At 42.3% G+C, this 27,793-nt stretch overlaps 1 protein-coding gene across 2 annotated transcripts; it reads left to right on the forward strand.

Annotated features, from left to right (window-relative positions):
• Positions 1-1,602: 1,602 nt before the first annotated feature.
• smurf1 (SMAD specific E3 ubiquitin protein ligase 1) lies at positions 1,603-27,440 on the forward strand. 2 transcript variants are annotated; one of them, XM_015945397.3, is made up of 18 exons: positions 1,603-1,852; positions 18,293-18,331; positions 18,433-18,541; positions 18,626-18,759; positions 18,848-18,913; positions 19,011-19,086; positions 19,235-19,446; positions 19,535-19,619; positions 21,356-21,502; positions 21,823-22,045; positions 22,659-22,762; positions 24,528-24,642; positions 24,748-24,926; positions 25,072-25,209; positions 25,286-25,406; positions 25,511-25,712; positions 26,951-27,035; positions 27,108-27,440. In XM_015945397.3, exons 1-18 carry the CDS (start codon positions 1,798-1,800, stop codon positions 27,205-27,207), a joined length of 2,190 nt encoding a protein of 729 aa, XP_015800883.1. In that variant the 5' UTR covers positions 1,603-1,797; the 3' UTR covers positions 27,208-27,440. The 2 variants fall into 2 exon arrangements, with proteins under 2 accessions (XP_015800883.1, XP_015800884.1); XM_015945398.3 differs by having other exon boundaries at positions 26,960-27,035.
• Positions 27,441-27,793: the final 353 nt, after the last annotated feature.

Here is a 27,793-nt window from a genome sequence, read left to right on the forward strand (position 1 = left end):
TCACCTTGTGATGAATGAGACACAAGTTCTGGGATTCTTCTGGACTTCTGGCTCTGCTGCTTTTCCATGTTGCAACTTGAAATGATCCTGTGCAGTCTAATGACTTCACGAGGCACATGAAAGCCGTCCCAATGGTCAACAGCAGTGGCTAACGGGTCCGGTACCAGAGAATGTAGAACACTCAGACATACGGGAGGCTTGGTGAAAGGATGCATGAGGAAGCAGAACAATTCTGGCTCATCCCTTTAGCTATGCTGCTGGAGGACACACTGACCACATTTCCTCCCTCTTTCTGCTGGGTTTGGTTCTGCTGGAGGTTTTTTCACGTTAACACCATCATTCCTCTCCACTGTTGCCATGTGCTTGGTCAAGCTGGGGCATCATATAGAAAGGAATGGCTGATGCAATCAACAGTTTTTAATGGCTTTAATAATTGTCTAGGAGACTGAATCATATTGTATTGTTATTATAAATGGATTAAAGTAGACGGTTTACATCTGGATATGAATGTGACCTGTTTAGTTCTGCATGGTGCTCTAAGTTGACTTTTTTATGAAAGTTAATCAAAATGTAATCATTCTGGGACATTGTCTTTGAGTTTAGTCCTGGTGTAAATTACTTATTGTTAGTAGTAGTAGTAGTAGCAGTCAGAGGTGTGGACTCGAATCACATGACTTGGACTCGAGTCAGACTCAAGTAATTATTTTAATGACTTCTGACTTGATAAAATCTATTAAGTCTTACGACTTGACTCTGACTTGAACGCCAATGACTTGTGACTTGAATCGACTTGCATCTGTTGACTTGAGCATTTTTTATATTTCAGCACAAAGTGGCACGACACGGACAAAAATCATAAATCACTCTTGGTTCTGGGTTTGATTTACTGCAAAATGCAGCAGCACTTTATAATCAGTTTCAGTTGCACTTTCTGCTTGTTTGAGCAAATAAGCGAAGCTTTAAGAAGCTTTATTTCTGGAATTTATTTATTATCATTGTCATTAAATTGAAGTTGGACAGATGACTTGATTATGACTTGAAAATTCAAAGTTAAGGACTTGGACTTGACTTCGACCTCCAGATAATTGACTTTGGACTCAACTTGGACTTGGTTGTCTTTGACTTGGACATGACTCGAGACTTGACTGGAAAGACTTGTGACTTGCAAAGCAGTGACTTGGTCACACCTCTGATAGTAGTACTAGTGTGTTTTACATTGATTTCTTGAATTCCTGCCTTTACAGTAATATTCAAATAACCAACTGAAGTTTGATTATGGCCACTTGTTGCCTTTCAGACGTTTAAAATCATCCACATTTTGTTCTTAGAAGGGATCAGTAATTCGTCGATGAATTACTTGTTATAAACCTACAGAACATGAACACTAGTGATGCCAAAGGTGTTTTTATAAGACAGCCAGGTGAAATGATGTAGTGAGATATCAAATATTGTGTTCGAGAATCATGTAGCATTAAGATTTTCGAATTACAAGAAAGAAAAAGAAATCCAACCGCGTCTTCACGGGCACGCGCACCCTCTTTCGGGCTCGAGCACGTAGCCGTACGTGAGCTAGCTAGCTACGTGCTCGAGCCTGCCCGAAAATGTTCTCCCGTGTTGTTGAATTTCGAAGGAGCGCAGGACTTTGCGGCCAAATAAGACGTTCTTCTCCGTGAGGGAAACAAAAACGAAGCGAATGGTTGGCCTCTGAAATCTTCCGCGGTGCCATTTTATGTTGGTGAAGGAGAGTTTTCGGCCGACTTCGGGGGGAAGTTTGTGTGAGCCTTGTTACCGGGAGTGATGTCGAATCCTGGGAGTCGGAGGAACGGGTCCAGCATCAAAATCCGACTGACAGGTAAGAAAATAGCGAGCCAGCAACAATTCCGCTCACACGGCAGGCTGTAACTGGAGCTTAAATATTTTATTTACAGCTCTTTATTGTACATTGTCGGTATAGTCCAGCCTAACTTTTATGTGCTGCACTTGCCTGTTAGCCCGCTAGCTTGTGGGAAGATCTTAGTTACCGCTGACCGTTGCAGCTTGTTAGCTACACCCATTTTCCTGTTGAGTGACCACCAACCCAACCCGACCGACTGGGTTACAGTAATAAAGGCGACTGTTCCTCCGCAGCCTCTTTAAAATCGATTGATTGGTGGATCTGTGACACGCTAGCCCAGATTACCACGGGCTATCGATCGCTGTGTGGCTGCTGTGTCAGCTGCGGTTAGACTCGCTGAACTTATCCCGACCCTGGGAAGTTTAAACATGTTTCCTCTTTAGGGATCAGCTCGTCTGAGATGTTTATTCCGTTTTGGTGCTCGGGTCTCCTCGCAGGGCTTGTCGGAGTCCCTTTTCTCTCACACAGGGAGGGATCCAGCTGGAACAATGGTTTTTACTGTAGCTAATGTAACGCCACTAGCCACCGAGGGGCCTCTATTCAAATGGAAATGACCTCTCTGCCTCTGGGCAGACACTCTGGCCTTCCAGTGACTCAAAAGTAAACAAAAAGACAGCTCCATTTCCCTTCTGGGCGATCAGAACAGAAAAACTAGTGGAAACATGCTGGTTATTTGTGGCTTTTAGTTTCTTTCTAGCCTTTCTTGTAAGCTGGATTTGAAGCAGAAATTTGTGTTGACACACTCATCTCTTCACACAATACTCAGAGTACAGGTTTCAGCTTCAGTCTATATGTAATCTAGCCAGGAGTAGAGTAGGGTTGGGCATCGTTTGATTTTGAATGATTCCGATTCTAATTCCAATTCCTCGTTTCGATTCCGGTTCCTATCGATTCCCGATTCCGATTCTTTCAAGACATTACATGTTTAACATGAGCTAGCTAACCACAGGTCCTATGAAATAATCTTAACTTCAACATGAATTTTAATTCTGTGAACAATAACATCACCTTAATTTAGTCAAAAACTTGTCCTGGCCCAGGAGGACGCCCCAGCTTTGTGTTTTTAGTCTAAAACAACAGATTAGGACTGATTCTATCACGGTTTTTAAATTGTCATTGAAGGAACCGAGATCAACCGTGTTTGTATTTACTATGTAAAACACCTTTACCTTTCATCAGGCTTCCGAACCGTAGCTTTTCCAGTTTGACCAACCAGATAGGAGGGTTGGGGGTAAACGATTATTTTTTAAACGATTATTCTGACGATTATTTTATTGAATAGTCGACTATTCTAAGCACTATTTAGACGATTAATCTAACAATTCTTTTTTTCATTGCACAATTAATAAAAACCAGAAAATCTCAAATAAATTCCTCAAAAAAATTGATAAGTTGTTACTGTAAGAGAATAAACACGCAGGCATTCCATTTTGTATAACACAGCTTTTATTGTGTTGCGGTTGGTTTTGTTCTGGTGACGTGTAGAACTTGGGAGTGCAGGCTGCTGCCTGAGAGGTGTTTGAAGACGGAGTGTCTCCATGCTGCTTTGTTTTGGTCACTTATGTGCGTGAGGCGAGTGGTGTTACGACCCTTCCTGGGGAGTTTGGCTCGTGTGCAGAAAGGGAAGGGACAATAACACAGGATTTAAAAGTTAAAATGATGATCAGGTTTATTTACAACTCCAAAAAACATAAATCTTTCCATCCACAGGTTGGGAATAATAAAACGAATTCTGCCTGTGGGGAATTAAAATAAAAGTACAAATAACTAGGGATGTCCCACTGGGCAAAGATTACTGGGTTCTGGACCGAAATAAGGATCTCCAAAGGTCCAAACTCTAAACTGGGCGGTTAAGCCAAACTCAAGGTGATATTTTAAACTAAACCGAAAACCCACAACACTCTAAATGTAATAAAAGGGAGATCTGCACCACAAAAAAGATGAACTCTAAACCAAAACGTAACAGCTTATCCAAACGCAAGAAGCTGCTAGCGAAAATGCTAACAGTAGCTTTACCAACGTTAAGTTCAAGTTACCGAGTTTAAATAAACCAAAAACACCCAGCAAACAGACCAGCACGGAGGAGAGACTGCTACCACCAAAACAGCTCTCCTAATGTCTGAAAGAAGCTCCTTTATGAAGGGAGAAACGCTCCCGGTGATTTTCTACATCTGCGCTAGAGACGGAGCAGCGCATCTGACCCCGGAAGTTGTTGTCCGTTGCCGGGAGACGAAGGCGGGCAAAACAGGAAAGGAATCTTGTAGCGGACGGACCGGGTCTTGGGTATTTGGCGGGGATTTTAGTGAAGGCGGAGAAGAGGGCAAACTAGAGGAAAAACAGGCAGATTCCTCCTCTTTTGTGTGTTCTTACTGTGTCTAGTTTCTAATTCCATTTTTGGTTCTTTTTAAAACACAAGAAAGGTTTCTTTTTACCTTGCTAACGTTTTGTTTGCCGACTGTAAACGAAACGTTAGCAAGGTAAAGAGAACCCTTTCCTGTGTTTTAAAAAAGAACCAAAAATGAGATTCCTCCTCTATTTACAAACTCCTGGGGATGCAACAAGTGGGCGTGGAGCGTCGACTACCGGATCTGACGTCGACAAATTTTTAGAATCGAGCCGTCGACACCATCGACGCTTCACCACAGCCCTACCAGATAGGATGTTGAATTTGTCGTTGTTTTAGTGGTTTTCGCACATTCCACTTCTCCTTTTAGTGTCTTTCTCCAAATGTGTTAGCTCTTTTTTGTGTTGGTTCTAAACCAAAATGTACTCACAGCATTTCTGCAGTACTTGGTTTAGAATTAAACTGGACAATCTGTTAGTAGTTAAGCTCCAGGAAATAAATGAACGAGATTAAGACACTGCACAAGAAGCAAAGAAAGTCTCGATCACACTCAAAAAGGTGCAAAATTGCACATTAATACTAATAATAATCCATTTCTATTAGTTTTATTCAGCTTTACCAACAATAGTTTATCCGTTTTTTAAAAGAATATTTGAGTTCTAGCACATATGTCATTGACACAAAACTGCGATGAAACATTGAATCTGCATGAATAACCCAGATCCATCACTTGTCCATTACTAAAATGATTATTGATTAAAAAATGGTCCGAGACCACCTCTACATATATTTTATTTACATTAGTGTCATGCAGAAGCCTCTGTAATAAAAAATCATTTAAACATGAACATCTGTATGTGAAGTCTTCATTCAGTACCAGTGAAGTGTCCGCTCTGTAAGCGGACACTTCACCACACACCTGATCAGACGCTTTAATCCCACAATCAGCAGAAAACACTTCCTAAACTAAGATTTAGACCACATTTTTTTGTGCAGTCAAACCACAGAACAGTAGAAGTGCATCAGTATGGCCACAGTGGGAAGCTGGTGAAGGTATTTGAAAAATCTAGATGGATCATATTTTTGAAGCAAGCAGCAGGCCGTGCAGCTTTGTCCTGATGAGTTTGAGCTTTAGTGTTTTGTAATTGTAGAGTGCAGCCGGTGTGTCAGTGTTGTAAAGCACTTCTGTGCCAGGGCGTAGCGCTTTTCTGAGGTATCCTGCCATCAATGCAGTCACCTTTCTAGTGTGTTTTCAATGTTAGAGACGTTTTATCACGAACAAATGTATCCTCCACAAATACTCAAATAAAAAATCTGCTGCGTACCTTTGTTATCCCTCAGTCATGCGTGTATTCACGTTTATATTGTCCGACCTTTTCCGCGGGAAGTTCCTCATTCTGCTTCGTGTCTGCCGCTAGAAATGTTCGATTCTTGTTTTATTTTTTTGAGGCCTTATGGCGGTGCTGTTGACAGAGTTAAAGGACACGGCGTCCATATCACTCGGCTCTGTCCTTTCCACCATCTAAAATGTTTTATGTTGCTCTGCCTTTGCTGTCCGGTTTAAAATACGTCCAAACTGTTCTGAGGAGACACGTTAGCTCTGCATTAGCCTGCTAGCTAACATGCATGTTGTAAATTGTGTGACGTTACCGTGTTATTGTCATCCACGCAACAATGAATATTGATGTTGAGGAACCTGAGAGTAAAACTGAGGGGTGCACCAAATGCAGTTTTTGTCCAATCATCAATCTTGAGAAAAACCTGGCTTGCCGATACCGATTTTGTCTTTACTAAATACAGATTACGTCAATGTTTCAATTTCCTTTTATTGAGAAAACCAGTATGAATACTCATGAAACAAAACCAGTTTCAACTGGACATGAGGTAATGTTCTCAAATATAAATGAACATATTTAGCACTGCTGTTTGAACTACAAAATCATATTTGTTCCTTTAGATTTTCATTTTTCTAATTTTGAATACAAAACTTTTGTACCTGTTTTGGCACACTTGTCCAAAAAAATGACTCTATAGCAACAAATTGCTTTGACATTAACCAGGGGTGCACCAATTGCAGTTTCTGGCAGATCGCCAGTCAGCGATCTTGAAAAAAACTCGATATGTGGGCTCTAGTAAAACTAAAACATTGTAATCAGGTTTGAAAGTTTCTGTTTTGGGTATATCCAATCTTCTCTACACGATTCTGATTGTTTGAAAACCCCGTTATCGGGCGTATTTATTTATTTTTGATCACGTGATCGGATCAGAGAACCCCTAACCCTAATAATAATCATCATAAAGGGTTAGGGTTATGGTTTTATAAATGTTATTTTTAGAAAAAGACATGTGAAACTAAAAAGACAAGAGGAAAATCCCACTGACTTGTAGAATATGAACTCTTTCTATGTTTTTTCTCAGTATAGATGAATAAAAACGCAGCTTTTAAATACAAGAAAGGAATATAACGTGACAAGATTTGTGCTGTTGAGGTTTACCCACTTAACTGTTGTTGTGTTACTTGGCACCACTCTGATCCCTACACTGGGCTCTTTTTGTTCAGATGCAGATTTAGTGACTTTGTGCTCGTGTTAATCCAGATTTGACAGTAGACATGGACTCCTTTAGCCAGCAGCTTGTTAGAAAAGGTCAAAAACTAGTTTCAGCCTTTATTCTTTCATCTGATTTTCCCTCTTCGCTGCTTCCCCTTCAAACTATGCCTGGTGCTTAATTTGGTGCATGACGGTAATTTTAACAAAATAACCGATGAGTGAATTAAATTAAGCATTTCTGTTAAGATTTCTTTAACAATCAAGCATTTTGAGTTACTGAATGATTCATTTTAAAACTCCTGAAATATCCCTATTGCTGTTGTGTCCCAGTGATATAAAGAGTTGGTGTATAGCAGTCAGTCATTGGATGCAGAGGTTATTGTCCCCGAATGTGCCCCGCCCCCTCAGGTATGACAGGAATTCTAATTGGATGAGGAATGCACATTGAGCCAATGGTAATGTTATGCAGCCTGGCTGGTAAGCTGTGTTTATTCCAACACACAGAGCGGTTGTTTGGCCAGCATCAGAAAGGCCCGTGTGTCTGGTTGGTCACATTTCACAAAATCTGCGGTGGTTTTTCTTCAGCCAGGCTAAGCGTCATCCATGTTGTTGTCCAACTGTTATTGTGTTTTTGTTGTTTTTAGGCTGAAATTAGCTGTAGGTGGACACTTTAGTGTCAGAAAAGCTTTTCATTTGACACTGTTTTACAAAATAACAGGTTCAATTGTCAACAATAGTCTGTACATATCGGAGAATATTTATAGTTTTTATTAGTTTTTTTTTTTGTTATTTTAGTTGGTTTAAAGAACATTTAAAAAACAAATTAGCTTAAATCATGCTATTTTAAACCTTTGAGAGCAAAGGTTAGCACAATAGATGTCATTTATCTTAAGTATGAGTTATCCTCATCAGCCTGAATGTGTAGAGCTCCGGATGTCACGTGACTGAGAGTAGACGCCATGTTGGCAGGCAACAAAGGTAAACAAAATGAACGGGATCGGCTTGGATTTTTCTCCATCAGAGTTTACTTCACACTTTAAAACCGAAGAAATCGTTTTATATTGTCAGAAATTAAATAGATTAAACATCTCCGACCCTTACCGTGCCCCTGGGATACTTTTTAAAAATGCCAGAAGCTGTCGGAGTGGACCTGGCCAGGGAACGCCTTGGGATTTCCCAGCAGGACCTGGCCCAAGTGGCTGGGGAGAGGGAAGTCCCTCTGGACTTAGGCTACTGCCCCCGCAACCAGACTCCGGATAAGCAAATGAAAATGGATGGATGGATGGACAAATACATGTAAGAAGTTTAAATAGAGTGCTGTGCTGTTTGAATGTATAAACTGAACGCCAAGAGAAATCACTAGTTTGATTGTTTTCCGTGAATAAAATAAATATGTCAGGCAGGAGCGTCTCAGGATCTGTCTGAGATCTGTCTCGGTGAGACAGATAATAGCAATCCAAAGTGCTTTTATGTGTGATCTGACAATTGATCAACCATTGTTTAAAAATTAAATACAGCTTAGCAAAACACGTAAACGGCAGCACGCAGAAATCACGTGGCAACGTTTTACGTGATGTTTACATGTTGCTATGAGTAATAAGACAGAAAAAGCCACGCCAAAATAAGTTTAGGAAGGCCACTAAGAATCGTAATAAAAGCATTTAAAATAAACACCATACACAGTTGAGGAAACATTGGTTTAAGTACCTGATATGAAGTGGTCGCTGCATAAGTGAAAACCTTTACTCTCGGGATCCCACAGCTTCATTTTAGCCCGGTCACTTGCGTGTTTTATTACAATGATCCAACGTTTGCGGCGTTCCGGATCTTGGGGAATCCTGTAGACGGCTCTTCCCTTATGTTGTCCGTGTCTGTTCTGCATCCTGGGGCACAACAGGAATCTACCATATTTCCAGTTTGATTGAGTTTTCTGACAATAGCAAATAGCCCAGCTGTGGGCTTCTGCCTGCCAATATGGCGCCGTTTCGATTTGAACTGTTGCATGCCGGGAAAAGTGACGTCAACTCCTGGAGCTCTATACCTGGAACTGAAACGGACTGTTTCAGTGATGCTCCGCCCACGCCCGCTCCGACAACGTCCCCACAACTGTGTCCTGCTGGGAGCCTAATTCACGCTCACCTACTTCCCGGCTCATGGGTCCCCAAAAGAACGAATATATGAATGCAAGTCAACGGGGCTAAAAATGCTATTTTCTAATTCTGCTTGTCATGGGCCGTGGATTTCACATATGATGTCTGTGAAGTTTACAGGCACATTTTGATGCCAAGAACGAGCTTCTTTTCAAACGGGTGAAACGTTATTTTAGGTTTTGTGTGAAAATAAGTCCAAGACTACAAATCAGAACAGACATGGAGTAAAACGGAGGGAAAATTACTAAGTTTAGTGAACTTTAAATCCTTCCTTCAGGAGGAAAGAACCACCATAAATCTGGCCTTGTGTTAAGTAGCGGCTACGCTAGGGGGGAGGAGATTCTGTGTGACATAACAAAGTCTGATTTGTAGTCATGCTTATTACAAACTTTTACGAGCTGATAAATCTCAAAGTACGTGACTGATGTGGTCGAAACACCCCTTATTACTTTTAATTTACAGTATTTTCCGGAGTATAAGTCGCACCAGCCATAAAATGTATAACAAAGAAAAAAAAACATATATAAGTCGCATTTTGGGGGGGAAATTTTATTAGTTTTCTTACAAAATCTGAGACCAAGCGTTTCACATTGCAAGACAAGTACCGGTAACAATAACAGAATAAACAATCTAGGGATGTGCCGATACCAATACTGGTATCGGTATCGGCACCAATACGATACCAATACCAGTATCGGTAAAAGTTAACCGATACCAGGAACCGATACCAATGCAGTTGCTTGAAAATGGCTTCACTGTAACTTGTCATTTCTGTTCACCTAATATTTTAGTTTTGTGATGATTTCTATTCATATATTTTACCTTTTATCTACCTCACAGTCTTTTCTGAATCTGAGTCCTTCCTGTTGAAAGCAGAGAAGAAAATAAAATCTGCATTCCAAATCATTGCCTTTTTTGTGTGGTAGAAGTATCGGTATTGGTAATCGGTATCGGCGAGTACTCAGATCCAAGTATCGGTATTGTATCGGTTTGGAAAAAAGTGGTATCGTTGCATCCCTAAAACAATCAGGGCGCAGCAGCGCACCATGGTCTCCAGCAGAGGATGGCGGTGTTTCAAACCCTCCCAGCAGGACAGGGGACTCATTCCTGGGTCGGTGCCGGCCCACAGCAGCGCGGTATACATAATTTGGTGCAGTCACTTTGGTATATAAGTCGCAGGACCAGCCAGACTATGAAAAAAAGTGTGATTTATAGTCCGGAAAATATGGTAAATTGAAGTAAAACATATGTGTGATTCGGAGTCTAAGGCAAAGCGGATTAGAAAATTGCGCTTTTAGCCCCGTTGACTTGCATTCATTTTTTTATTCTTCCGGGGACCCATGAGCCGAATGGAAAGGGAGGAGACTTAGGCTCCCTATTAGGGCTGCTCAATTAATCGAATTTTAATCACGATTATGATCTGAGTTTTGAACGATTATAAAAAACAAAACAAGCCGATTATTTGCTCCTCCCGCTTGCGCTGCCCTGAGTTGCAAATGAAGCGCACCTCCACAGTGTTGCCAACTTAGCGACTTTGACGCTATTTCTAGCAGCTTTTCAGACCCCCTTCTTGACTTTTTAATCCTAAAAGTACCTAGAGAACACCTCAGAAACATCTCTGGTAACCCTTAGCTACTTTCTGGATAACTGTCGTCGACATTTCCTGCAGGTTAGCTAAACACTCCGCCTGTGCTCTGGACCGTTCTTCACAACATTAGAAAAGGGAATGATGTAGTGATGTGTCAGTCGCTAAAGAAACGGCTCTCGGAGCCGGCTCCCTGTTGGACTAACCAGAGTGAGTGACACACACACCACACCTGCGGACTCCTGAGCAGCTAAAAATGGCTAAATGTGCGCGTGCAGCTTGCCCGATTGCTGTGAGACCGGGGTGGGGGGTGCAGCTGTGGTTGGGACAATCATTACATTAACTGATGGACTTGTAAATAAATAGTTTATAAATAAGGTAGAAATAAGTTCCTCACGCTGATAACTAATAACTAATCTCTCTGAGGACACGGTGCTAGTGCACGCTCCTACAGCACCTTGACATGACTCAATAAATGTTATTATTATATTATTGTTAATGCAACATTTTGTGAACATCAATTTATTTGCATTTATTTGTTATAAATGCCACTGTATAATTCTTGCTGTCAGTATTTGCAAGATATTGGTATTTGGGTCTGTACTGGTTAGACTTAAATGAGTTAAACCAAGGTCTATAGCCCTTGGGTCATAGACTATGAGCTATAAGTATATTGGTCTTTTTATACTGGGAATCAGGAGTTATTTTAGTGATCATCTTGTTTCTTATTTCTTTTTGTCCTGATTGTGCCCTGAGCAATTTTATGACTGAATAAAAACAAATAAAATCAACATAAATTGAAAAATCGTCCTAAATAATCGTGATCTCAATTTCAGTCACCATAATCGTGATTATTATTTTTGCCATAATCGAGCAGCCCTACTCCCTATTGTTCTTAATATTCCAGTGGTTAAAGCCCCTGCCTTTCACCTTGTTTTGCCATCTGCTGACATGGGTTTGACTCCCGTTGTCTGCAGTAATTTATTCAGCCAGCTGAAGCAGATTTCGTGTTTTTATATTTTAGTTTCATTGATTATTTTCTGCAAAATACTTTGTGCCTAACCCAGATCAGAATCAGGGGAAGGAGAAATGCCAGGTGGGCTATACTTTCTTTCGTTTGCAGGAAAAATCTTTACATCGACCAAATTGCAGCTGAGACAGGAAAATTCATGAATGCAGCCAAAAAAGAGTTTGGGTGTATTTCTTAGGGCTGTAGCGAAGCCTCGATGATGTCGACAGCTCGATTCCAAAATTTGTTGAGGTCAGATCCGGTAGTCGACGCACCACGCCCACTTGTGAAAATTTAACCTCACGGTTATTGTGACCAAAATTATCACGGTTTTCAGTATTATCGCTGTTTTTTTTAACGTGCTACATCAATCAAAGCTTTATAAATAAAGCTTTGATTGATTGATTGATTTCCAGACAACTAAATAAACTAGGGCTGAAACGATTCCTCGAGTACCTCTAATAATTCGAGTACAAAAAATCCTCGAGTCAAATTCTCTGCCTCGAGGATTCGTTTAATTCATATTTAATTAATTCATGGCTTTGCAATCGCCCGGGGTCATGTTTCACCCGGACCGAAATAAGTGACGCACATGCCCACTGGGCTGAATCAATGCACACGCGAGTAGCGAATATAACTTAGCTTTCTCTTAAGCCATGGCGGAACACTTGAACCCCGGTGGAGTGCGAAAAAGACAGAAAATGTCAAAGATGTGGGACCATTTTTCACGTCGTAAGGTGGAAAATGTAGTCCAGTGTAAATACTGTAAAACGGATTTAGCTTACCACACCACATCCTCCATGCTGCAGCACCTGTAAATGTCCCTTCTGCAAGCGGACTCGGGGCCTCTACAAGATAATGCTTTTTAACCTGTATTTCTATATATTCTGCAGACTCTGCGACTTTTTCGTTTGTAGCACTCAATTTTCAGCTCACACCGTACGTATGGTAGCAACACTTCGGACTTAAAATGTGCTAAAAAATAGCAGTTTTTACACAATATGTCGGACTTTTTATTGTGTTGTTATTGATATTTGTTGTCCCTCGGGATTGCTGCAGGAGGACACGGGTATTTATGAGTGGCGGAGGAAAACAAAAGAAAGTAAATAAATGTTTGACAAAACTACAGCAAACATGCTTTCGACAATCCTTGTTATTGTGTGAGACAAAAAGTGTAGACATTAAAACGAACGTGTGTTAATAGGGAAACAGCCGGCGAGCTGTTTGCGCCGTGAGCGGTTCTGGTTCTGTTTGGGCCGCAGCCGCTCGCAGCGCTACTTCAACAGTTATCCTCCTAGTTTTTGTCTGGCTTGCAGGCTGGTAGATTCTCGCATGAGGGGAAAATTGGCTCAGGTTGTTTACTTATTTTATGCACACGCATTTGTTTACTGTGAAGTAAAGTTGAAGTGCTGAAGTTTTGGAAACTAATTTTGAATAAAACTTGAAGAATAACTGGCAACTGCTTGCTCATTTTAAGAGGTCTTTCATAATTATAACATGCTATTTGATATAATGGTTTACAAACACAAAAGGGTAATTTATTAGAGTACTCGATTAATCGAAAAAAAGATTAGATAGAGTACTCGATTACAAAAATATTCGATAGCTGCAGCCCTAAAATAAACCCTGTATGTCAGGAAAATATTGTCCTCAGTTTGTGTCTAAATTTTGCCTAAAATGTGTTATTTTGTAATTATGTTGTTTATTTGTTTACATTTTTCCCCTTTAGTCTTTAAAATACCAATATTTGCCCATAACTTCTTATTTTTTGTCTGTTTGATGTCATCATTTTAAAAATATTAGACCAGATGATACTCAGTACTCAAGTAGCCTTCTAATCAGATACCTTTTTACCCTTACTTGAGTAATAAACCCTATATCAGGAAAATATTGTCCTCGGTTTGTGTCCTTCCAGTGAGCTTTGCAGATGTGGGAAAATGTCATCAGGCAGTAATCATTGTTAAATTCATAATTATTCTCGGAGAGAGACCAACTCTTATCTGCCCCTGGGAGCCCCGTAATGCATAGCGTCAGTTCAACATGGGGGTGTCCGCGACACGGTTTATATGCAGGTAGCGGCGCTGCGGCTGCTTTATATACAGGGTATCCGCGGGTCCTTAAAAAGTCTTAAAAAGTCTTAAATTTGCTTTTCCAAATTTAAGGCCTTAAAAATCCTTAAAAATGATAAATAATCCTTAAATACAGTTTCCAAAGGTCTTAAATTACCAAAGACCCAATTAATAAGACTCTTTTATTTCTTTTTTTTTTTTTTGTTGTTGTGAATTTCTAGTTTGTGTTCAGCATTTTTTGTGTATGACATTTGCAAAAGTGGAACCGTACACATTCAGTTGGTTGTGAAAAGGGGCTATTTTTAGATGAGCACATTAGCTGGTTAAGCTAGTGGGAGCTTGCGCCATGGGGAAGTGCAAGTTTAATGGTATCTAGATGGCTAATCCCACGTTTGCAACGTGGTTAGCACCGGTTCCAGGCAATAGCAGGAAATTATAGCTTAAATTTAATTGAAAAAAAAAAAGCTTAAATTGGTCAAAGTGGCCTTAAAAAGGTCTTAAAAAGTCTTAAATTTGGCTCCCTTAAACCTGCAGATACCCTGTATATAGCGACTCGTTGCATTCTCCCTTAGCCCAAATCCTCAGATCACGCATTTTAGCTAAAACGCTAACGCTAGCTTGCCTTGCGTTGACTGTAGAGTTGTGGGTGATGGTCACACAGATGTGTCATGAGATTTGAAGCGTTGCTGCCTTTCACAGACACTTTTTCTGCACGTGCTGCAAACAGGATAGCAGTCTTCTATAAACTGTCCTCCGGCATTCTTCAAATACCCAAAAAATGCCCGTACTTCCCACTTTGTCTTCTTTGAGGGATAATAAATGTCCTGCGCGCTGCCGTCTCCTCCTTTGGCCATTATTTCAGCTTTAGCTTCAAGAAAGTTTTGGTTGTAAACAACAAAGCGCGCATGTGCTGCCGGCAACTTCAGCAGATGATACGGTGGCTGGTAAGGGTCACCGCGCCTACACCGCAGCCACGGTAAACCCACCGAGATCTTTTTTTTTTTTTTAAAAACAAGACTGTTATTATTATTGTCAACTTTTTTACCGGGGTTTACCGCTACACCGGTTACCGTGACAACCCTACTCTCCGGTTGCAAATGTGGTATTCTGGCTACTGGGGCTGAGAGACCCTTACATTAACCCTGTAAAGGGTCATTTTAGCACATGCTGGCTCAAGAAACTTATTTAAAAATGTTTAAAAAATTACATAGTTTCCCTTTAATCTGAGTTTAAGAGTCAAAGGAGAAAATCCATCTTTTAAAAAAGGTGATGGAGAATAACTGGAAATGGGTGACCAGCTGAGCCGTCTCAGCCATGACCTTGGCTGGTGGGAGGTTTTCTCTGAAAGAGCCTGTCTCACACACACACAGAGCACCACAAGAGAGCTGGTCAAGAGGCGGAAAGAAAACGATGAATAGATGCATTTAGAGGTGTCTGTCTCTGGGAGGAGTTTGGAAGATTAGAGGTTTGGATGGCTCAGCAGGACAGAGACGGGAGACAGGAGAGACTTCCTGTATGGATTCAGTGAAAGAAGAGTCAGAGTTCAGACACTCGACTCTTTTCCTCTCTGGGTATTTTATTGTGTCTGATAAAAAGATGAGGTCTGGGGGAGGAATGTGTGAGTCAGATGGAGGAGCAATGAAAGAGGTTGACGAGGAAAAGGGAAGGATATCCTGCAGCCATTCTCCGTTGGTTAATCACAGGAAATAGGCCCGGCTACGCCAGACACATGTACGCCACCTCCTTCATCACATCCCACAGCACAGACTTCTTAGGAAGTCTCAGATCCTGGGAGGAAAAAGGCAAACCGTGAAAACCATTAATATTATTATTCTAATGGTTTTCTAAACTGCTCAGCAAGAGTCTAAATTAGTAATATTTCAATCGCATTTTTTCGCTCCTGATCCGAGTCCAAGTCGCTTGTTTTTGTGCGTCTGCTGGATACAGAGTCCCAGTCCGAGACTTGAGCGAAGCGTTGAAACAAGAAGATAAAAGGAGAACACATCCAAGTTCTCCTTTTAAGTTTTCTTTATTTTATTTATGTATTTCTTTCTGTATTTGTCATTTCCTTAGTCTATCTGCAGAGGAAACATTCAGGAAGTATGTTAGTATGAAAAGTTAATATCACAAGTATATATAAAATGAGCCTTGTCGCTCATTTCAAATTGATTGCGTCCTCAATATGCATCTGTGTTGTATTGTTCCTGAGGCGGGGCGGCGGCATGGCTGGCGGCTCACTTTTCTTTGCACAACACCTACCTACCGCAGCTCAGCTGCTCCAGCAGGCTGAATCCCAACATTTTGTTGTTTGTCACCTATTTTTGATATACCCATATTGTCTTACTCTTACAGGACAGCAGTAGCCCAGTAGGTAGAGTGGGTTGTCCAGTAATCAGACGGTTGCAGGTTTGATCCCGGCTCTGACCAGATAATGCTTCTGTTGTGTCTTTGGGCAAGACAGTTAACCCACGTTGCCTGCTGGTGGTGGTCGGAGGGACCTGTGGGGGCAGTGTTTGGCAGCCCCGCCTCTGTCAGTGCGCCCCAGCGCAGCTGAGGCTACATCACAGCTCATCCCCACTAGCGTGTGAATGGGTGAATGACTGATTGTGTTGCGAAGCGCCTTGGGGGGGTTATAGAACCCATTTAATTTCTGACACTGATATATGCAACTCATAAAAGAACAATAACTAAATAATTTTAGGATAATCGCTTTTTTTTTCATTTCAGGCACAACAAAATATATATATATAAAACATAAAGTGCACAAAAACAAGAAACAAAAATTACCTGAAAAGAAGTGGGATGAAGAAAACTTATTAAATCCCACCCCTGCTCTCACCTCAGACCTATAGTAGGGTTGTTACGGTGTGAAAATGTAACCTCGTGGTTATTCTGACCAAAATTATCACGGTTTTCGATATTATCGCGGTATTTTTTTAAACATGTTAAATTTTCAGGGTTACTAAATAAACAACAAATATTGTCCTCAGTTTGTGTCTAAAATTTGCCTAAAATGTGTTATTTTGTAATTATGTTGTTTATTTGTTTACATTTTTCCCCTTTAGTCTTTAAAATACCAATATTTGCCCATAACTTCTTATTTGTTGTCTGTTTGATGTCATCATTTTAAAAATATTAGATCAGATGATATTCAGTACTCTATGGACAAAAGGAGGAGACGGCAGCGCTCAGGACATTTATTATCCCTCAAAGAAGACAAAGTGGGAAGTACGGGCATTTTTTGGATATTTGAAGAATGCCGAGGGACGGTTGATAGAAGACGGCTATCCTGTTTGCAGCACGTGCAGAAAAAGTGTCTGTGAAAGGCAGCAACACTTCAAATTTCATGACACATCTGCGTGACCATCACCCACAAATCTACAGTTAACGCAAGGCAAGCTAACGTTAGCGTTTTAGCTAAAATGCGTGATCCGAGGATTTGGGTTGAGGGAGAATGCAACGAGTCGCTATATAAAGCAGCCGCAGCGCCGCTACCTGCATATAAACCGTGTCGCGGACACCCCCATGTTGAAATGACGCTATGCATTACGGGGCTCCCAGGGGCAGATAAGAGTTGGTCTCTCTCCGAGAATAATTATGAATTTAACAATGATTACTGCCTGATGACATTTTCCCACATCTGCAAAGCTCACTGGAACACAAACCGAGGACAATATTTTCCTGATTTAAGGTTTATTACTCAAGTAAGGGTAAAAAAGTATCTGATTAGAAGGCTACTTGAGTACTGAGTACCATCTGGTCTAATATTTTTAAAATGATGACATCAAACAGACAAAAAATAAGAAGTTATGGGCAAATATCGGTATTTTAAAGACTAAAGGGGAAAAATGTAAACAAATAAACAACATAATTACAAAATAAAAAAATTTAGGCAAAATTTAGACACAAACTGAGGACAATATTTTCCTGACATACAGGGTTTATTTAGTTGTCTGAAAATGTAACACGTTTAAAAAAAATACTGAGATAATACCGAAAACCGTGATAATTTTGGTCACAATAACCGTGAGGTTAAATTTTCACACCGTGACAACCCTAGAAGTAGCTGCTGGCTCCTGATTCGCCATCCTTTTGAAAATACTGCGGCGTATTCTGGGGAATTTTTGACACAGGCCAGGTTTGAATACACCTTCTGTGTATCCTTGCTCAGCTAGCTAAAAGGCTAACAAACGAAGAACACGCGCCTCGGTAGAACATGAGCAATTTGGAGCAGCCTTGGCGGTTCCTGATGATGTATCTCCTAGGCAACCGGGGTAGGACCAAGACATCAAGGCGAGGTTCCTTGACACTGAGGAACGGACCTTACCTTCCTCCTGAGAAGTTCTTCTCTGCTGGTTGGGTTGTGTGCAGTCCTGGCAGCGACACTGCCCCCGGGTGTTCATGTGCTGCATTGCAGTTAAAAACATCCGAGTTAAGATAAAGAAAAAACCTGTATTGATGATTTTTTAGATAAATTTCAGCTTAAAGCATAACTAATTGTTGGTTTCTGCTGTGATGGGTGTCGTGTTTTAGTTTCTTAGTTTTTCTGCTCATTGAAATTCAAACCTGCATTCTTCCTCCTCCGAATCTTTTTCTGCACCAGATTTCATGGCAGCAGCCCACACGCCATCATTAACTACATGTTTATGCATGTGACATTTTCTTCATACTTTCTCTTTTTGTTTATTGTAGTATTGTGTGCCAAGAACCTCGCAAAGAAAGACTTCTTTCGTAAGTATTTTTACGTCAGTGTTTTTGTAAATATTATTATTTTGTTGCAACAATGGAAACAGAGAGCTGGTGTGTGTGTGTGTGTGTGTGTGTGGGTGCAGGTCTACCAGATCCATTTGCCAAGGTGGTGGTAGACGGATCGGGCCAGTGCCACTCCACCGACACCGTCAAGAGCACACTGGATCCCAAGTGGAACCAGCACTATGACCTGTGAGTTTCCTTTCTGTAAAGATGTTTGACCTTGATGAAAATGTCACAATATATTCAAAATGATGAATGGAACTTGTTCTCCAGCTACATCGGGAAGACGGACTCCATCACCATCAGTATATGGAACCATAAGAAGATCCACAAACGACAGGGGGCGGGGTTTCTGGGCTGCATACGGCTGCTTTCCAACGCCATCAGCAGGCTAAAAGACACAGGATGTAATTCTAATTCGTCGTGGTTTAAAACTTTCCTTTGACTCATTTATCATGACTGAGATTAAAACCCTGAGTTTGCTTCCTCCTCCAGACCAGCGGTTAGATCTCTGTAAGCTGAACCCCTCTGACAGCGATGCAGTCAGGGGTCAGATTGTAGGTAAGACTATTTGTCCAAAACGGTGTTTTTCTCGCGTCGTCCCTTCCTGTCCCTCGCCCTGTCAGCACTTTAATCTGGTCGTTCTTGTTGTTTACAGTTAGCCTACAAACACGAGACCGCATCGGCAGCGGCGGGCCGGTGGTGGACTGTAGAGGCCTGCTGGAAAATGAGGCGTAAGTGTGTTGCCACGTGTTTTTGCTGAATTTATCAAACTCCATCCTGTGAATAAGGTCACCACAAAATTTGGGAGCAAAATATGTTTTCTTACTGGTTTGATCACCGTTAGTTTAAGCTGTGAGGTTTGTTTTCTTTTTGGTGCAGGCCTGTTTTTGAGGGATGTTTCAGCGAGGAGCCGCTCCCCTACTCTGACCCCACTGGTGCTGCGGGAGGCGGGAACTGCCGGCTGGACTCCCCAAATCAGGAGAGCCGTCTTCCATCGCAGCGAATCAGGGGGCAGGACTCCAGAGGTCACGGCCACACCCCTCAGAACAGACCGCACGGGCATCAGCCGCCTGACCTGCCGGAGGGATACGGTTAGTTTAACAGCAAAGGTTTTATCCAACCCAAACTTGACTCAGATAGTTTCTAAGGCCGTTTTATCTGTTTTTGCTTTAAAAACAGAGCAGAGAACAACAGTTCAGGGGCAGGTGTACTTCCTTCACACACAGACAGGGGTCAGCACCTGGCACGACCCTCGGATACCACGGTGAGCGATCACACACTGCTGCTTCTCTCACTCTCCAAACATCACCCATATGGAACTAGGATTGGGACAATTTTACATGTAACTTGTACCAAGCTTTGTAACCCGTAACATGTTTTGTAACTGCAACTTTCGTTTTGTAACACGTAACATTTGGTACATAACTTGAAACTTTCATTTTGTAACTTTCAGAAAAAAAGTCAGTGCACAAGTTCCAAATCACAAGTTTCAAAACACAAATCTCAGTCTACAGTTACAAAACATTTTGTCCCAATTCTAGCTTCCTTCTCAAAGAACCAATGACGGGCTTTGTCTGACCAGCCAATCATGAGTCTTAGATTCCTGTCGAGGACAATTCCTGTTGGAAGCAAGCTAGAATTGGGACAAAATGTGTTGTACTTGTAGACTGAGATTTGTGTTTTGAAAGTTGTGATTTGGAACTCGTGCATTGATTTTTTTCTGTAAGTTACAAAATAAAAGTTTCATGTTACTTACCGAAGTTGCATGTTACAAACTGAGAATTACATGCTACAATACTAAAGTTACATGTTACAAAACATGTTACAAGTCACATGTAATAATGTCCCAATCCTAGCTCCATACACCCAGAAACAGGCGAGAATAAACAAGAATACAAGGTCCTGGTGCATTTCATAGAAATAACTTCATGAGAATAAAAAGATGAGAAGAAACGATGCAGCAGCCGCTGATATTTCAACGTTAGTTTGGTTCTAATCTAAGCTACGAGAAAATGCTGGTTTTGATGTTTAAAGAGCAAGTCACTCCAAATCAACATTTTTTTGCTGATAAACTATATAAATGAGTGTCTGATTGCTGTAGACAAATGTAGTCAATAATTTGGCATTTTAGTGCATCTTCATTAAAATTTTAATTTTCTGCCTAAAACTGTCAGTGATGCACCGTCGTCAGGCAAAAACTCAGCACTGCATTTGCATTCTGCCGTCGCTATTGGCTAAGAGGTACACTATGATGTCAAATGGTACATTATGATGTCACAATGTCGTGAGTGTGTGTATTTGTTAGAGGCTCCACCCTCTCGGTCTGCTAGGCAACAGCATTTGTTGCATTTTTCAAACAGGAAGTGGGAGTTGAGTAAGAATCTGGTAGGGGGTGACTTGCTCTTTAAAATCTGGAAACGATTGAATAACTCAAAGTCACAATCAGAGGGATTCCATTAGAAAATATATTAAAAAATCATAACAACCTGCTCTACAAATGTTTTCCACTTCTCCCTCCCTCTGGTTGAAAGCGGAATCACAACTGTCAAACAACTCAGCCGCTGCCTGCTGTAGCTAACGCTAACAATGAGCTAATGCTAACACGAGCCAACTAAAACCAAATAAGCCACGAAGTTAAAAGATCCACAACGTTGGACAAAAAATATTATTACTTACAAGTTCAGTAGCAACAAAGCCAGGTCACCATCAGTCTCTGATTTCATATCCTTCTTTAGCTCCCTCAAACTAGCGTAGGCCGCGACGATGTTCACTCAGGTTTTATCTCCGCTTCATCTCCAAAGACATTGCTCTCTTACTTTTACTTCCAGGCTCCGCCATGATGCCAACAGAAAAAGCAAAATTCTTCTTTTTTTATTGACAATCGCCAAACTGATAAAGCTAACTGCTAGCCTTTATATTAGCTACCGGGAGAGTGGACAGCTGTTGCCCACTGGTGTTTTCTACCAGAACCATAAAACTGTGCGACTGCTTGTGGCGCAGGGACCTGGCCAGTGTGAGCTGTGAAGAACTCGGGCCGTTACCGGTGGGCTGGGAGGTCCGGAGCACCGTGTCCGGCCGCATCTACTTTGTGGACCACAACAACAGAACCACACAGTTCACAGACCCACGTCTCCACACCATCATCAGGTGGGCCATCTTCAGATCCTCATCTGTCTTTAACAGATGAGCCGATTCCCTCCTGAGTGCTGGACGTTTAGTCTGCTAAACGAGTAGTTTTAAGATTGTCTTCTCGTTAATCTAATCTGCTGATGTGAGTAAGAAACACGTCTGGATCTGAACATGACGTGCTAACACTCACCAGCTCTGCTAGCGCGGCTGAATCATGTGGTTTACAGAAATGTGGGCTTAAGGGAGGTTTAGCAGGTGTGTGTAATCCGGGCGTTCTTCCATCTCATCGTGTTTTCTCTCATCTGCTCTCCTTCCTCGGCTTCATCTCCACCCTCCAGCCAGCACTCCCAAGTGAAGGAGACCCCCCAGGCCCCTCAGATTGATGTGGGAGTGGAGGAGGGGGGAGTCGGCAGCGGAGGCGGAGGAGGAGACGGAGATGTAGCGGTGCGCTACGAGAGAGACTTGGTGCATAAGCTGAAGCTGCTCCGCCATGAGCTGTCGCTGCAGCAGCCTCAAGCGGGACACTGTCGCATCGAGGTGTCCCGAGAGGAGATCTTTGAGGTGAGAGAAAGAGCAGCAGATGATTAACGACCTTTGAACCCTTTTCTTTTAATGTCGTCAGCTCCAGCCTCATTTTGGGGAGATTATTAGTTGTTTTTTTTTTATTCAAACATTTATTGTTCAACAACGTAGTTCAACAACATAAATGCTGGTAAGGACAATAATGTTAGCCTGAGCTGCTAACACTCAGAGGTAAATAACAGAAGATTGTTGAAGCACGACTCACCTTCCAACATGTACTTGGAGTTCCAGATTATGAATGAATGAATACTTTGTGTTTGTCACCCCCCTCCCCCGTCCCACACCCCCCCCCCCCCTACAACTGCCATCTTGTCTCCTGATCAGTGAGGCTAACGCTAGCTCTTTTCCTCTCTCTGGTCATCACATATTTTGTTGTGGTTCTGGTCAAGTGTCCATCACAAAACGAAAAAAAAAAGACATTTTTCTCCTAAATCAGACGAGGTTTCTGCGCTTAACTAACCTCTTCTCAGCTTCTCCACCAGGCGTCATTAGCTCAAAGAGTTAAACTGTGTGTGTGTGTGTGTGTGTGTGTGTGTGTGTGTGTGTGTGTGTGTGTGTGTGTGTGTGTGTGTGTGTGTGTGTGTGTTTACAGGAGTCCTATCGTCAGATAATGAAGATGAGGCCCAAAGACCTGAAGAAACGCCTGATGGTGAAGTTCAGAGGGGAGGAGGGTCTGGATTACGGAGGAGTGGCCAGGTGATTTTTTTAGTCCTGTTTCTGGGCAGCCAGCGTTTGGTGGTTCTGCTTTAGTTGGTGCAGCTGTGGCCGGGGCACACAGAAGACAGATGCGCCGCGCCGCGTCACGCCTGCTATATGCAGGACTTTTAAAACATACCAGAACAACACTCCGTGGCGCAGCTGTCTACATCATTGTGGAGTACTCCTCTTCTTTTTTCTTATTTAACACAGACAGTGTAGCCATTTGATGTTTTTCTACCTAAACATCAAATCGCTACACTGTGTTAAATAAGAAAAAAGAAGATGATTATGAACCAAAACGCAGAACGAACATTCAGAAGAATTGAGGAGTACTTTACAATTCAATTCAAGCTTATTTATTAAGCTCCAAATCAAGACAAGAGTCGTCTCAAGGCACTTCACATAGTAAACATTCCAATCCAGGTCAGTTCACCAATCAGAAAAATATTTCCTATATAAGGAACCCAGCAAATTGCATCAAGTCACTGACTAGTGACAGTCTTTACAGCAATCCTCATACTAAGCAAGCATGAAGCGACAGTGGAGAGGAAAACTCCCTTTTAACAGGAAGAAACCTCCAGAGGATCCTGGCTCAGTATAAGCAGCCATCCACCACGACTCACTGGGGATGGAGAAGACAGACAGACAGAAGTGTTTCTATGGTTACATTGTGATTTCTTTGTAAATATTGATGAGAGATAAACTTTACTGTATTTATCCTAGTGAATCTATAATTAAACAGGTAAACTAGTAGTAGCACATTCAATGTACAACAGACATTACGACGCAGAACGACTTTACGGCACAAAGCCAACCGCCAAAACATGGACGAGGAGCTTATAAAGGCTACTTGACTACAGTATTGATACTTTAAAGTACTATTGATCTTAAAATATTCTAATAAACAGAGTACTCACCCATTTTTAATGAATTAGTTTCACAAAACACGACAGCAGTCTGATCACGTATAAACAAGAGTCACTTTCCACTTCCTGTTCTCAAGTCCCACGTGAAGTTGTGACTGTCTCATGACGCTCAGCGATGCAGCGATTCCTGTGTGACCCCAAAACTGCGGCGCTTCCGTCTTCTGTGTGCCCCAGGCTCACAGACACCGATGTAGTAGTACTAGTAGTACTAGTAGGGTTAGTAGTAGAAAGTGTGTTCCTTTATCAGTGTGTTAAACGTATGAGAGCTGTCTTTCAGACTGTGAAAATGTTTTTGAGTTTTAATATTTTGCCTTAGTCGTGTTAAAAGTCTTGTTCTCTGACAAACGTGTTCTTTTGAAAGCCGATCGGACACTCCGAGTTCCTCGTGCAGGCTGAATGTGAAAAATAGTCTTCTACCCCTATTTCCTGCTTTCGCCGCAGAAGGAAATAGATGAGGAAATGCTCGTGTCAGAGAGGAAATTAGCATTAGTGGCCCCGCCCACCTTGGCTTCAGTCGTGACGGCAGAAGGTTGTTATTGATTTAGCATCCAGGAGAGAGCAGAGCACAACTCGGCTAGTAGAGGCTAACCGTTAGCATTAGCAACTCCACAACACGGGTAAAAAAAAAAAACAACCTTTAATGTGTGATTCTAGATCAGCCCGGTGCTGTTGTTTCTCTGTAGGACCGGTAACCCATCCATGTGCGACTAGACGACGTGTTCCTGCTCCATCAGAGTGGTTAGATTAGCGTCTAACGGGCGTTTTGTATCATATCTGGCTGTTATTGGTGTGATTTGTCAGTGTAAGCGTCTGAAACAGCCTGTGTGTGTCTGTAGGGAGTGGCTGTACCTGCTGTGCCATGAAATGTTGAACCCTTACTACGGCCTGTTCCAGTACTCCACCGACAACATCTACACACTACAGATCAACTCCGACTCCTCCATCAACCCCGTGAGTGTCCCTTTGTGTGTGTGGGTGTGTGTGTGTGTGTGTGGGGGGGGGGGGGGGGGGGGGGTTGATCCAGACAGTCTCTGACTCGATTCCTGTCTCTTCAAGGACCACCTGTCCTACTTCCACTTTGTGGGTCGGGTCATGGGCCTGGCGGTCTTCCACAGCCACTACATCAACGGGAGCTTCACGCTGCCCTTCTACAAGCAGCTGCTCGGGAAACCCATCCAGCTCAGTGACCTGGAGACCACAGACCCAGAGCTGCACAAGAGCCTCGTCTGGATACTGTGAGGAACTTCCCTCTGTTCTCAGAGCAGCTCAGGCCGACGTTGGTGTAACCCGGTTCAGACCTTTAGCACTAAACGGGGTTACAGTAGCCTGCTGCTTTAGCTCATCGTGCGTTTTCACTTGTGTTTAATGTTCTTTGTGCAGAGAGAACGACATCACTTCCGTCCTCGATCACACGTTCTGCGTGGAGCACAACGCTTTTGGGAAGTTCTCCCAACATGAACTGAAGCCTAACGGCAGGAACGTCTCTGTTACGGAGGAGAACAAGAAGGAATACGTCAGGTAGGAGCAGACGATTGGTCGACACGTTTCCTGGGTCGGGTGTCTTCATCCTGTCTGTGTTTACGGCGCGTTGCAGACTCTACGTGAACTGGAGGTTCATGCGGGGAATCGAAGCCCAGTTTCTGGCTCTACAAAAGGGATTCAGTGAGCTGATCCCACAGCACCTCCTCAAACCTTTTGACCATAAAGAACTTGAGGTGAATGTCTCAGCTCTGAACCACGGATCCCTTTTTAAATGTTGTTTTGATTTGTTGCGTTTGAGTCGGACCGTATCCATCCTGTTGTCCTCTCGTCCCTCCAGCTGATAATCGGCGGGCTTGGAAAGATAGACCTCGCGGACTGGAAGGCCAACACCCGCCTGAAACACTGCACAAGTGAGAGCAACGTGGTCCGGTGGTTCTGGCAGGCTGTGGAGGACTTCAGCGAGGAGAGGAGAGGGCGCCTCCTGCAGTTCGTCACAGGCTCCACCCGGGTGCCGCTGCAGGGGTTCAAAGCTCTGCAGGGTGGGTCATGTCCTGACACACACACACGCACACACACACACACACACACGCACGCACGCACACACACACACACATGGTTACTCATAAAAGTTTAAAAACAACAAAGAGACACACAGCTAACCAGGATCAGGGCTGGACGGATACTAAAACACAATCATGTCCTGCTAAGACCCGAGTCTGGGCCTCGCATGTTTACATCGTTACTCTGGAGACACAAATAACAAAAACGGGATAAAGATTAACGATCAGTTCCTCTGTGATGTCCTTTTATTCAGCTAATACTGGATCATTCCTACACCCAGTAGCAGGCTTTAGGAGGTTGTAGCCGTGTCAGATTAAAGCTCGAGTCCTGATTTAAAGTCGGGTCACAGTTCCCTTCTGATTACAATTATTTTTCTTAGCTTAAAGAAAAATCCACAGCAGCAGGATATTCCTCACATGGCCGTTATTCGCTCCTCGCGCTCATTCTCGGGACCTCGTAGCCCCTCCCACTTTTCTTTTCACAATAAAGTACAGGAAACAAAATACAAGCTATAGGCAGGACATTTAAAACATACCAGAACAAACAAATAGTGACTAAATGAGATAAATTCAAATTAAAGAATAGACTTTTATAAGTTTTATTACTCATTTGCAGCAGATTTATAAGTTCAGTGTGAGCACTATGGCCTCATTTATCACGTCTGCCCTGCGGGGCACCTAGCTGCTAATGCTAGTTTTTACGTTTTACTGAAGAAAAACTCAATTCTACAATCTGACCTTCAGAAATATCAGTATAAATGTTGTTAATCAATCAAAATTAAATTAGAGATCCATTCTTCTCATCCTATCCTTTATTATCGTTGCTTTGCTCATCACAATGATGATGTGCTCAAAAGAGACATTTAGTTTTTGTGTAGAAGTTATAAACAATCGTTAAAGCTAAAAGTTAAAACTAAAATGAAACAGAATTTAGAGGGAAACAAGCCCTGAAAAAAAGAATTAAACCTGCAGCAAAAACACTGCTCGGTCTAGCCGTTAGCGTGTCAATCCTGTTGGATGAAACACTATTTCTCTTTAGAGGAAGCTTAAAATAGTTATTAACTATCAGTTTTACACATAAAAACACTTAAAATGGCTGACTGAACTAAATGTGTGTCTGATCAAGTTTGAGCTTTAACTGGATGTTTGTAGTTTGGACTGAGGAGTGGTCTGTCTCCCACGGTAGCGCAGTGATAACTAGAATGAATGTGTGTAAGGCTCTACAGGTTCTGCAGGACCAAGGCTCTTCACCATCCATTTGATAGACGCCAACACGGACAACTTACCCAAGGCGCACACATGGTGAGGACACGTATGACGCGGCGTGTGGCGTCCTCTGCAGATTGGTGGCTAACGCTTGTTTCCTGTGTCCAGTTTTAACCGGATAGACGTCCCTCCCTACGAGTCTTACGAGAAACTTAATGAGAAGCTGCTGACGGCCGTGGAGGAGACCTGCGGCTTCGCTGTGGAGTGACCTGTCCACGTGCACACAACTGTTCAACACACACACACACGCACAGACAGAACTTCATGTATGCTCCGAGTATACAGTGCAGCCAAGCATCACACACACACACACTCCCTAGCCACCTCCGAACTGTTGGGGGTAAAGGAGGAAGCACAGCAGCAGCAGGAGGAGGAAAAAACAAGTATTTTAAATTTTTTCAGACATTTTGAAGAAGAATTTTTATCCTTCATTTTTAACGAGCTATGATGTCATTCTTACGAATGTCCAACCACGACAAGTCGGACTCCAAACTCAGCCAATCGCACGAGAGCCTGCAAACACGGACGGTTGATTCATCGACTTCATGGTTACTTCATGGTTAACCACTGTTCTGTGTGTGTGTGAGTGTGTGTGTGCGCGTTCATGCATGCGTGTGTGAGTATGGAAAGCCAAAGGTCACAATAAAGCGCACGTTTTGAATGTGCGTAATGGCCGTTTTGGAAAGCCAATATTAAGCAGACAATAATTAATAAAATTAAAATAAATAAAATCTGCTTTAGGTGAGTCGAAAACAAAGTAAATAAAAGAAGATGAGTCCTGATACTTGAAACCG

Source organism: Nothobranchius furzeri, chromosome 12 (genome assembly GCF_043380555.1).
Source record: "Nothobranchius furzeri strain GRZ-AD chromosome 12, NfurGRZ-RIMD1, whole genome shotgun sequence".
Taxonomy (NCBI): Eukaryota; Metazoa; Chordata; class Actinopteri; order Cyprinodontiformes; family Nothobranchiidae; genus Nothobranchius; species Nothobranchius furzeri.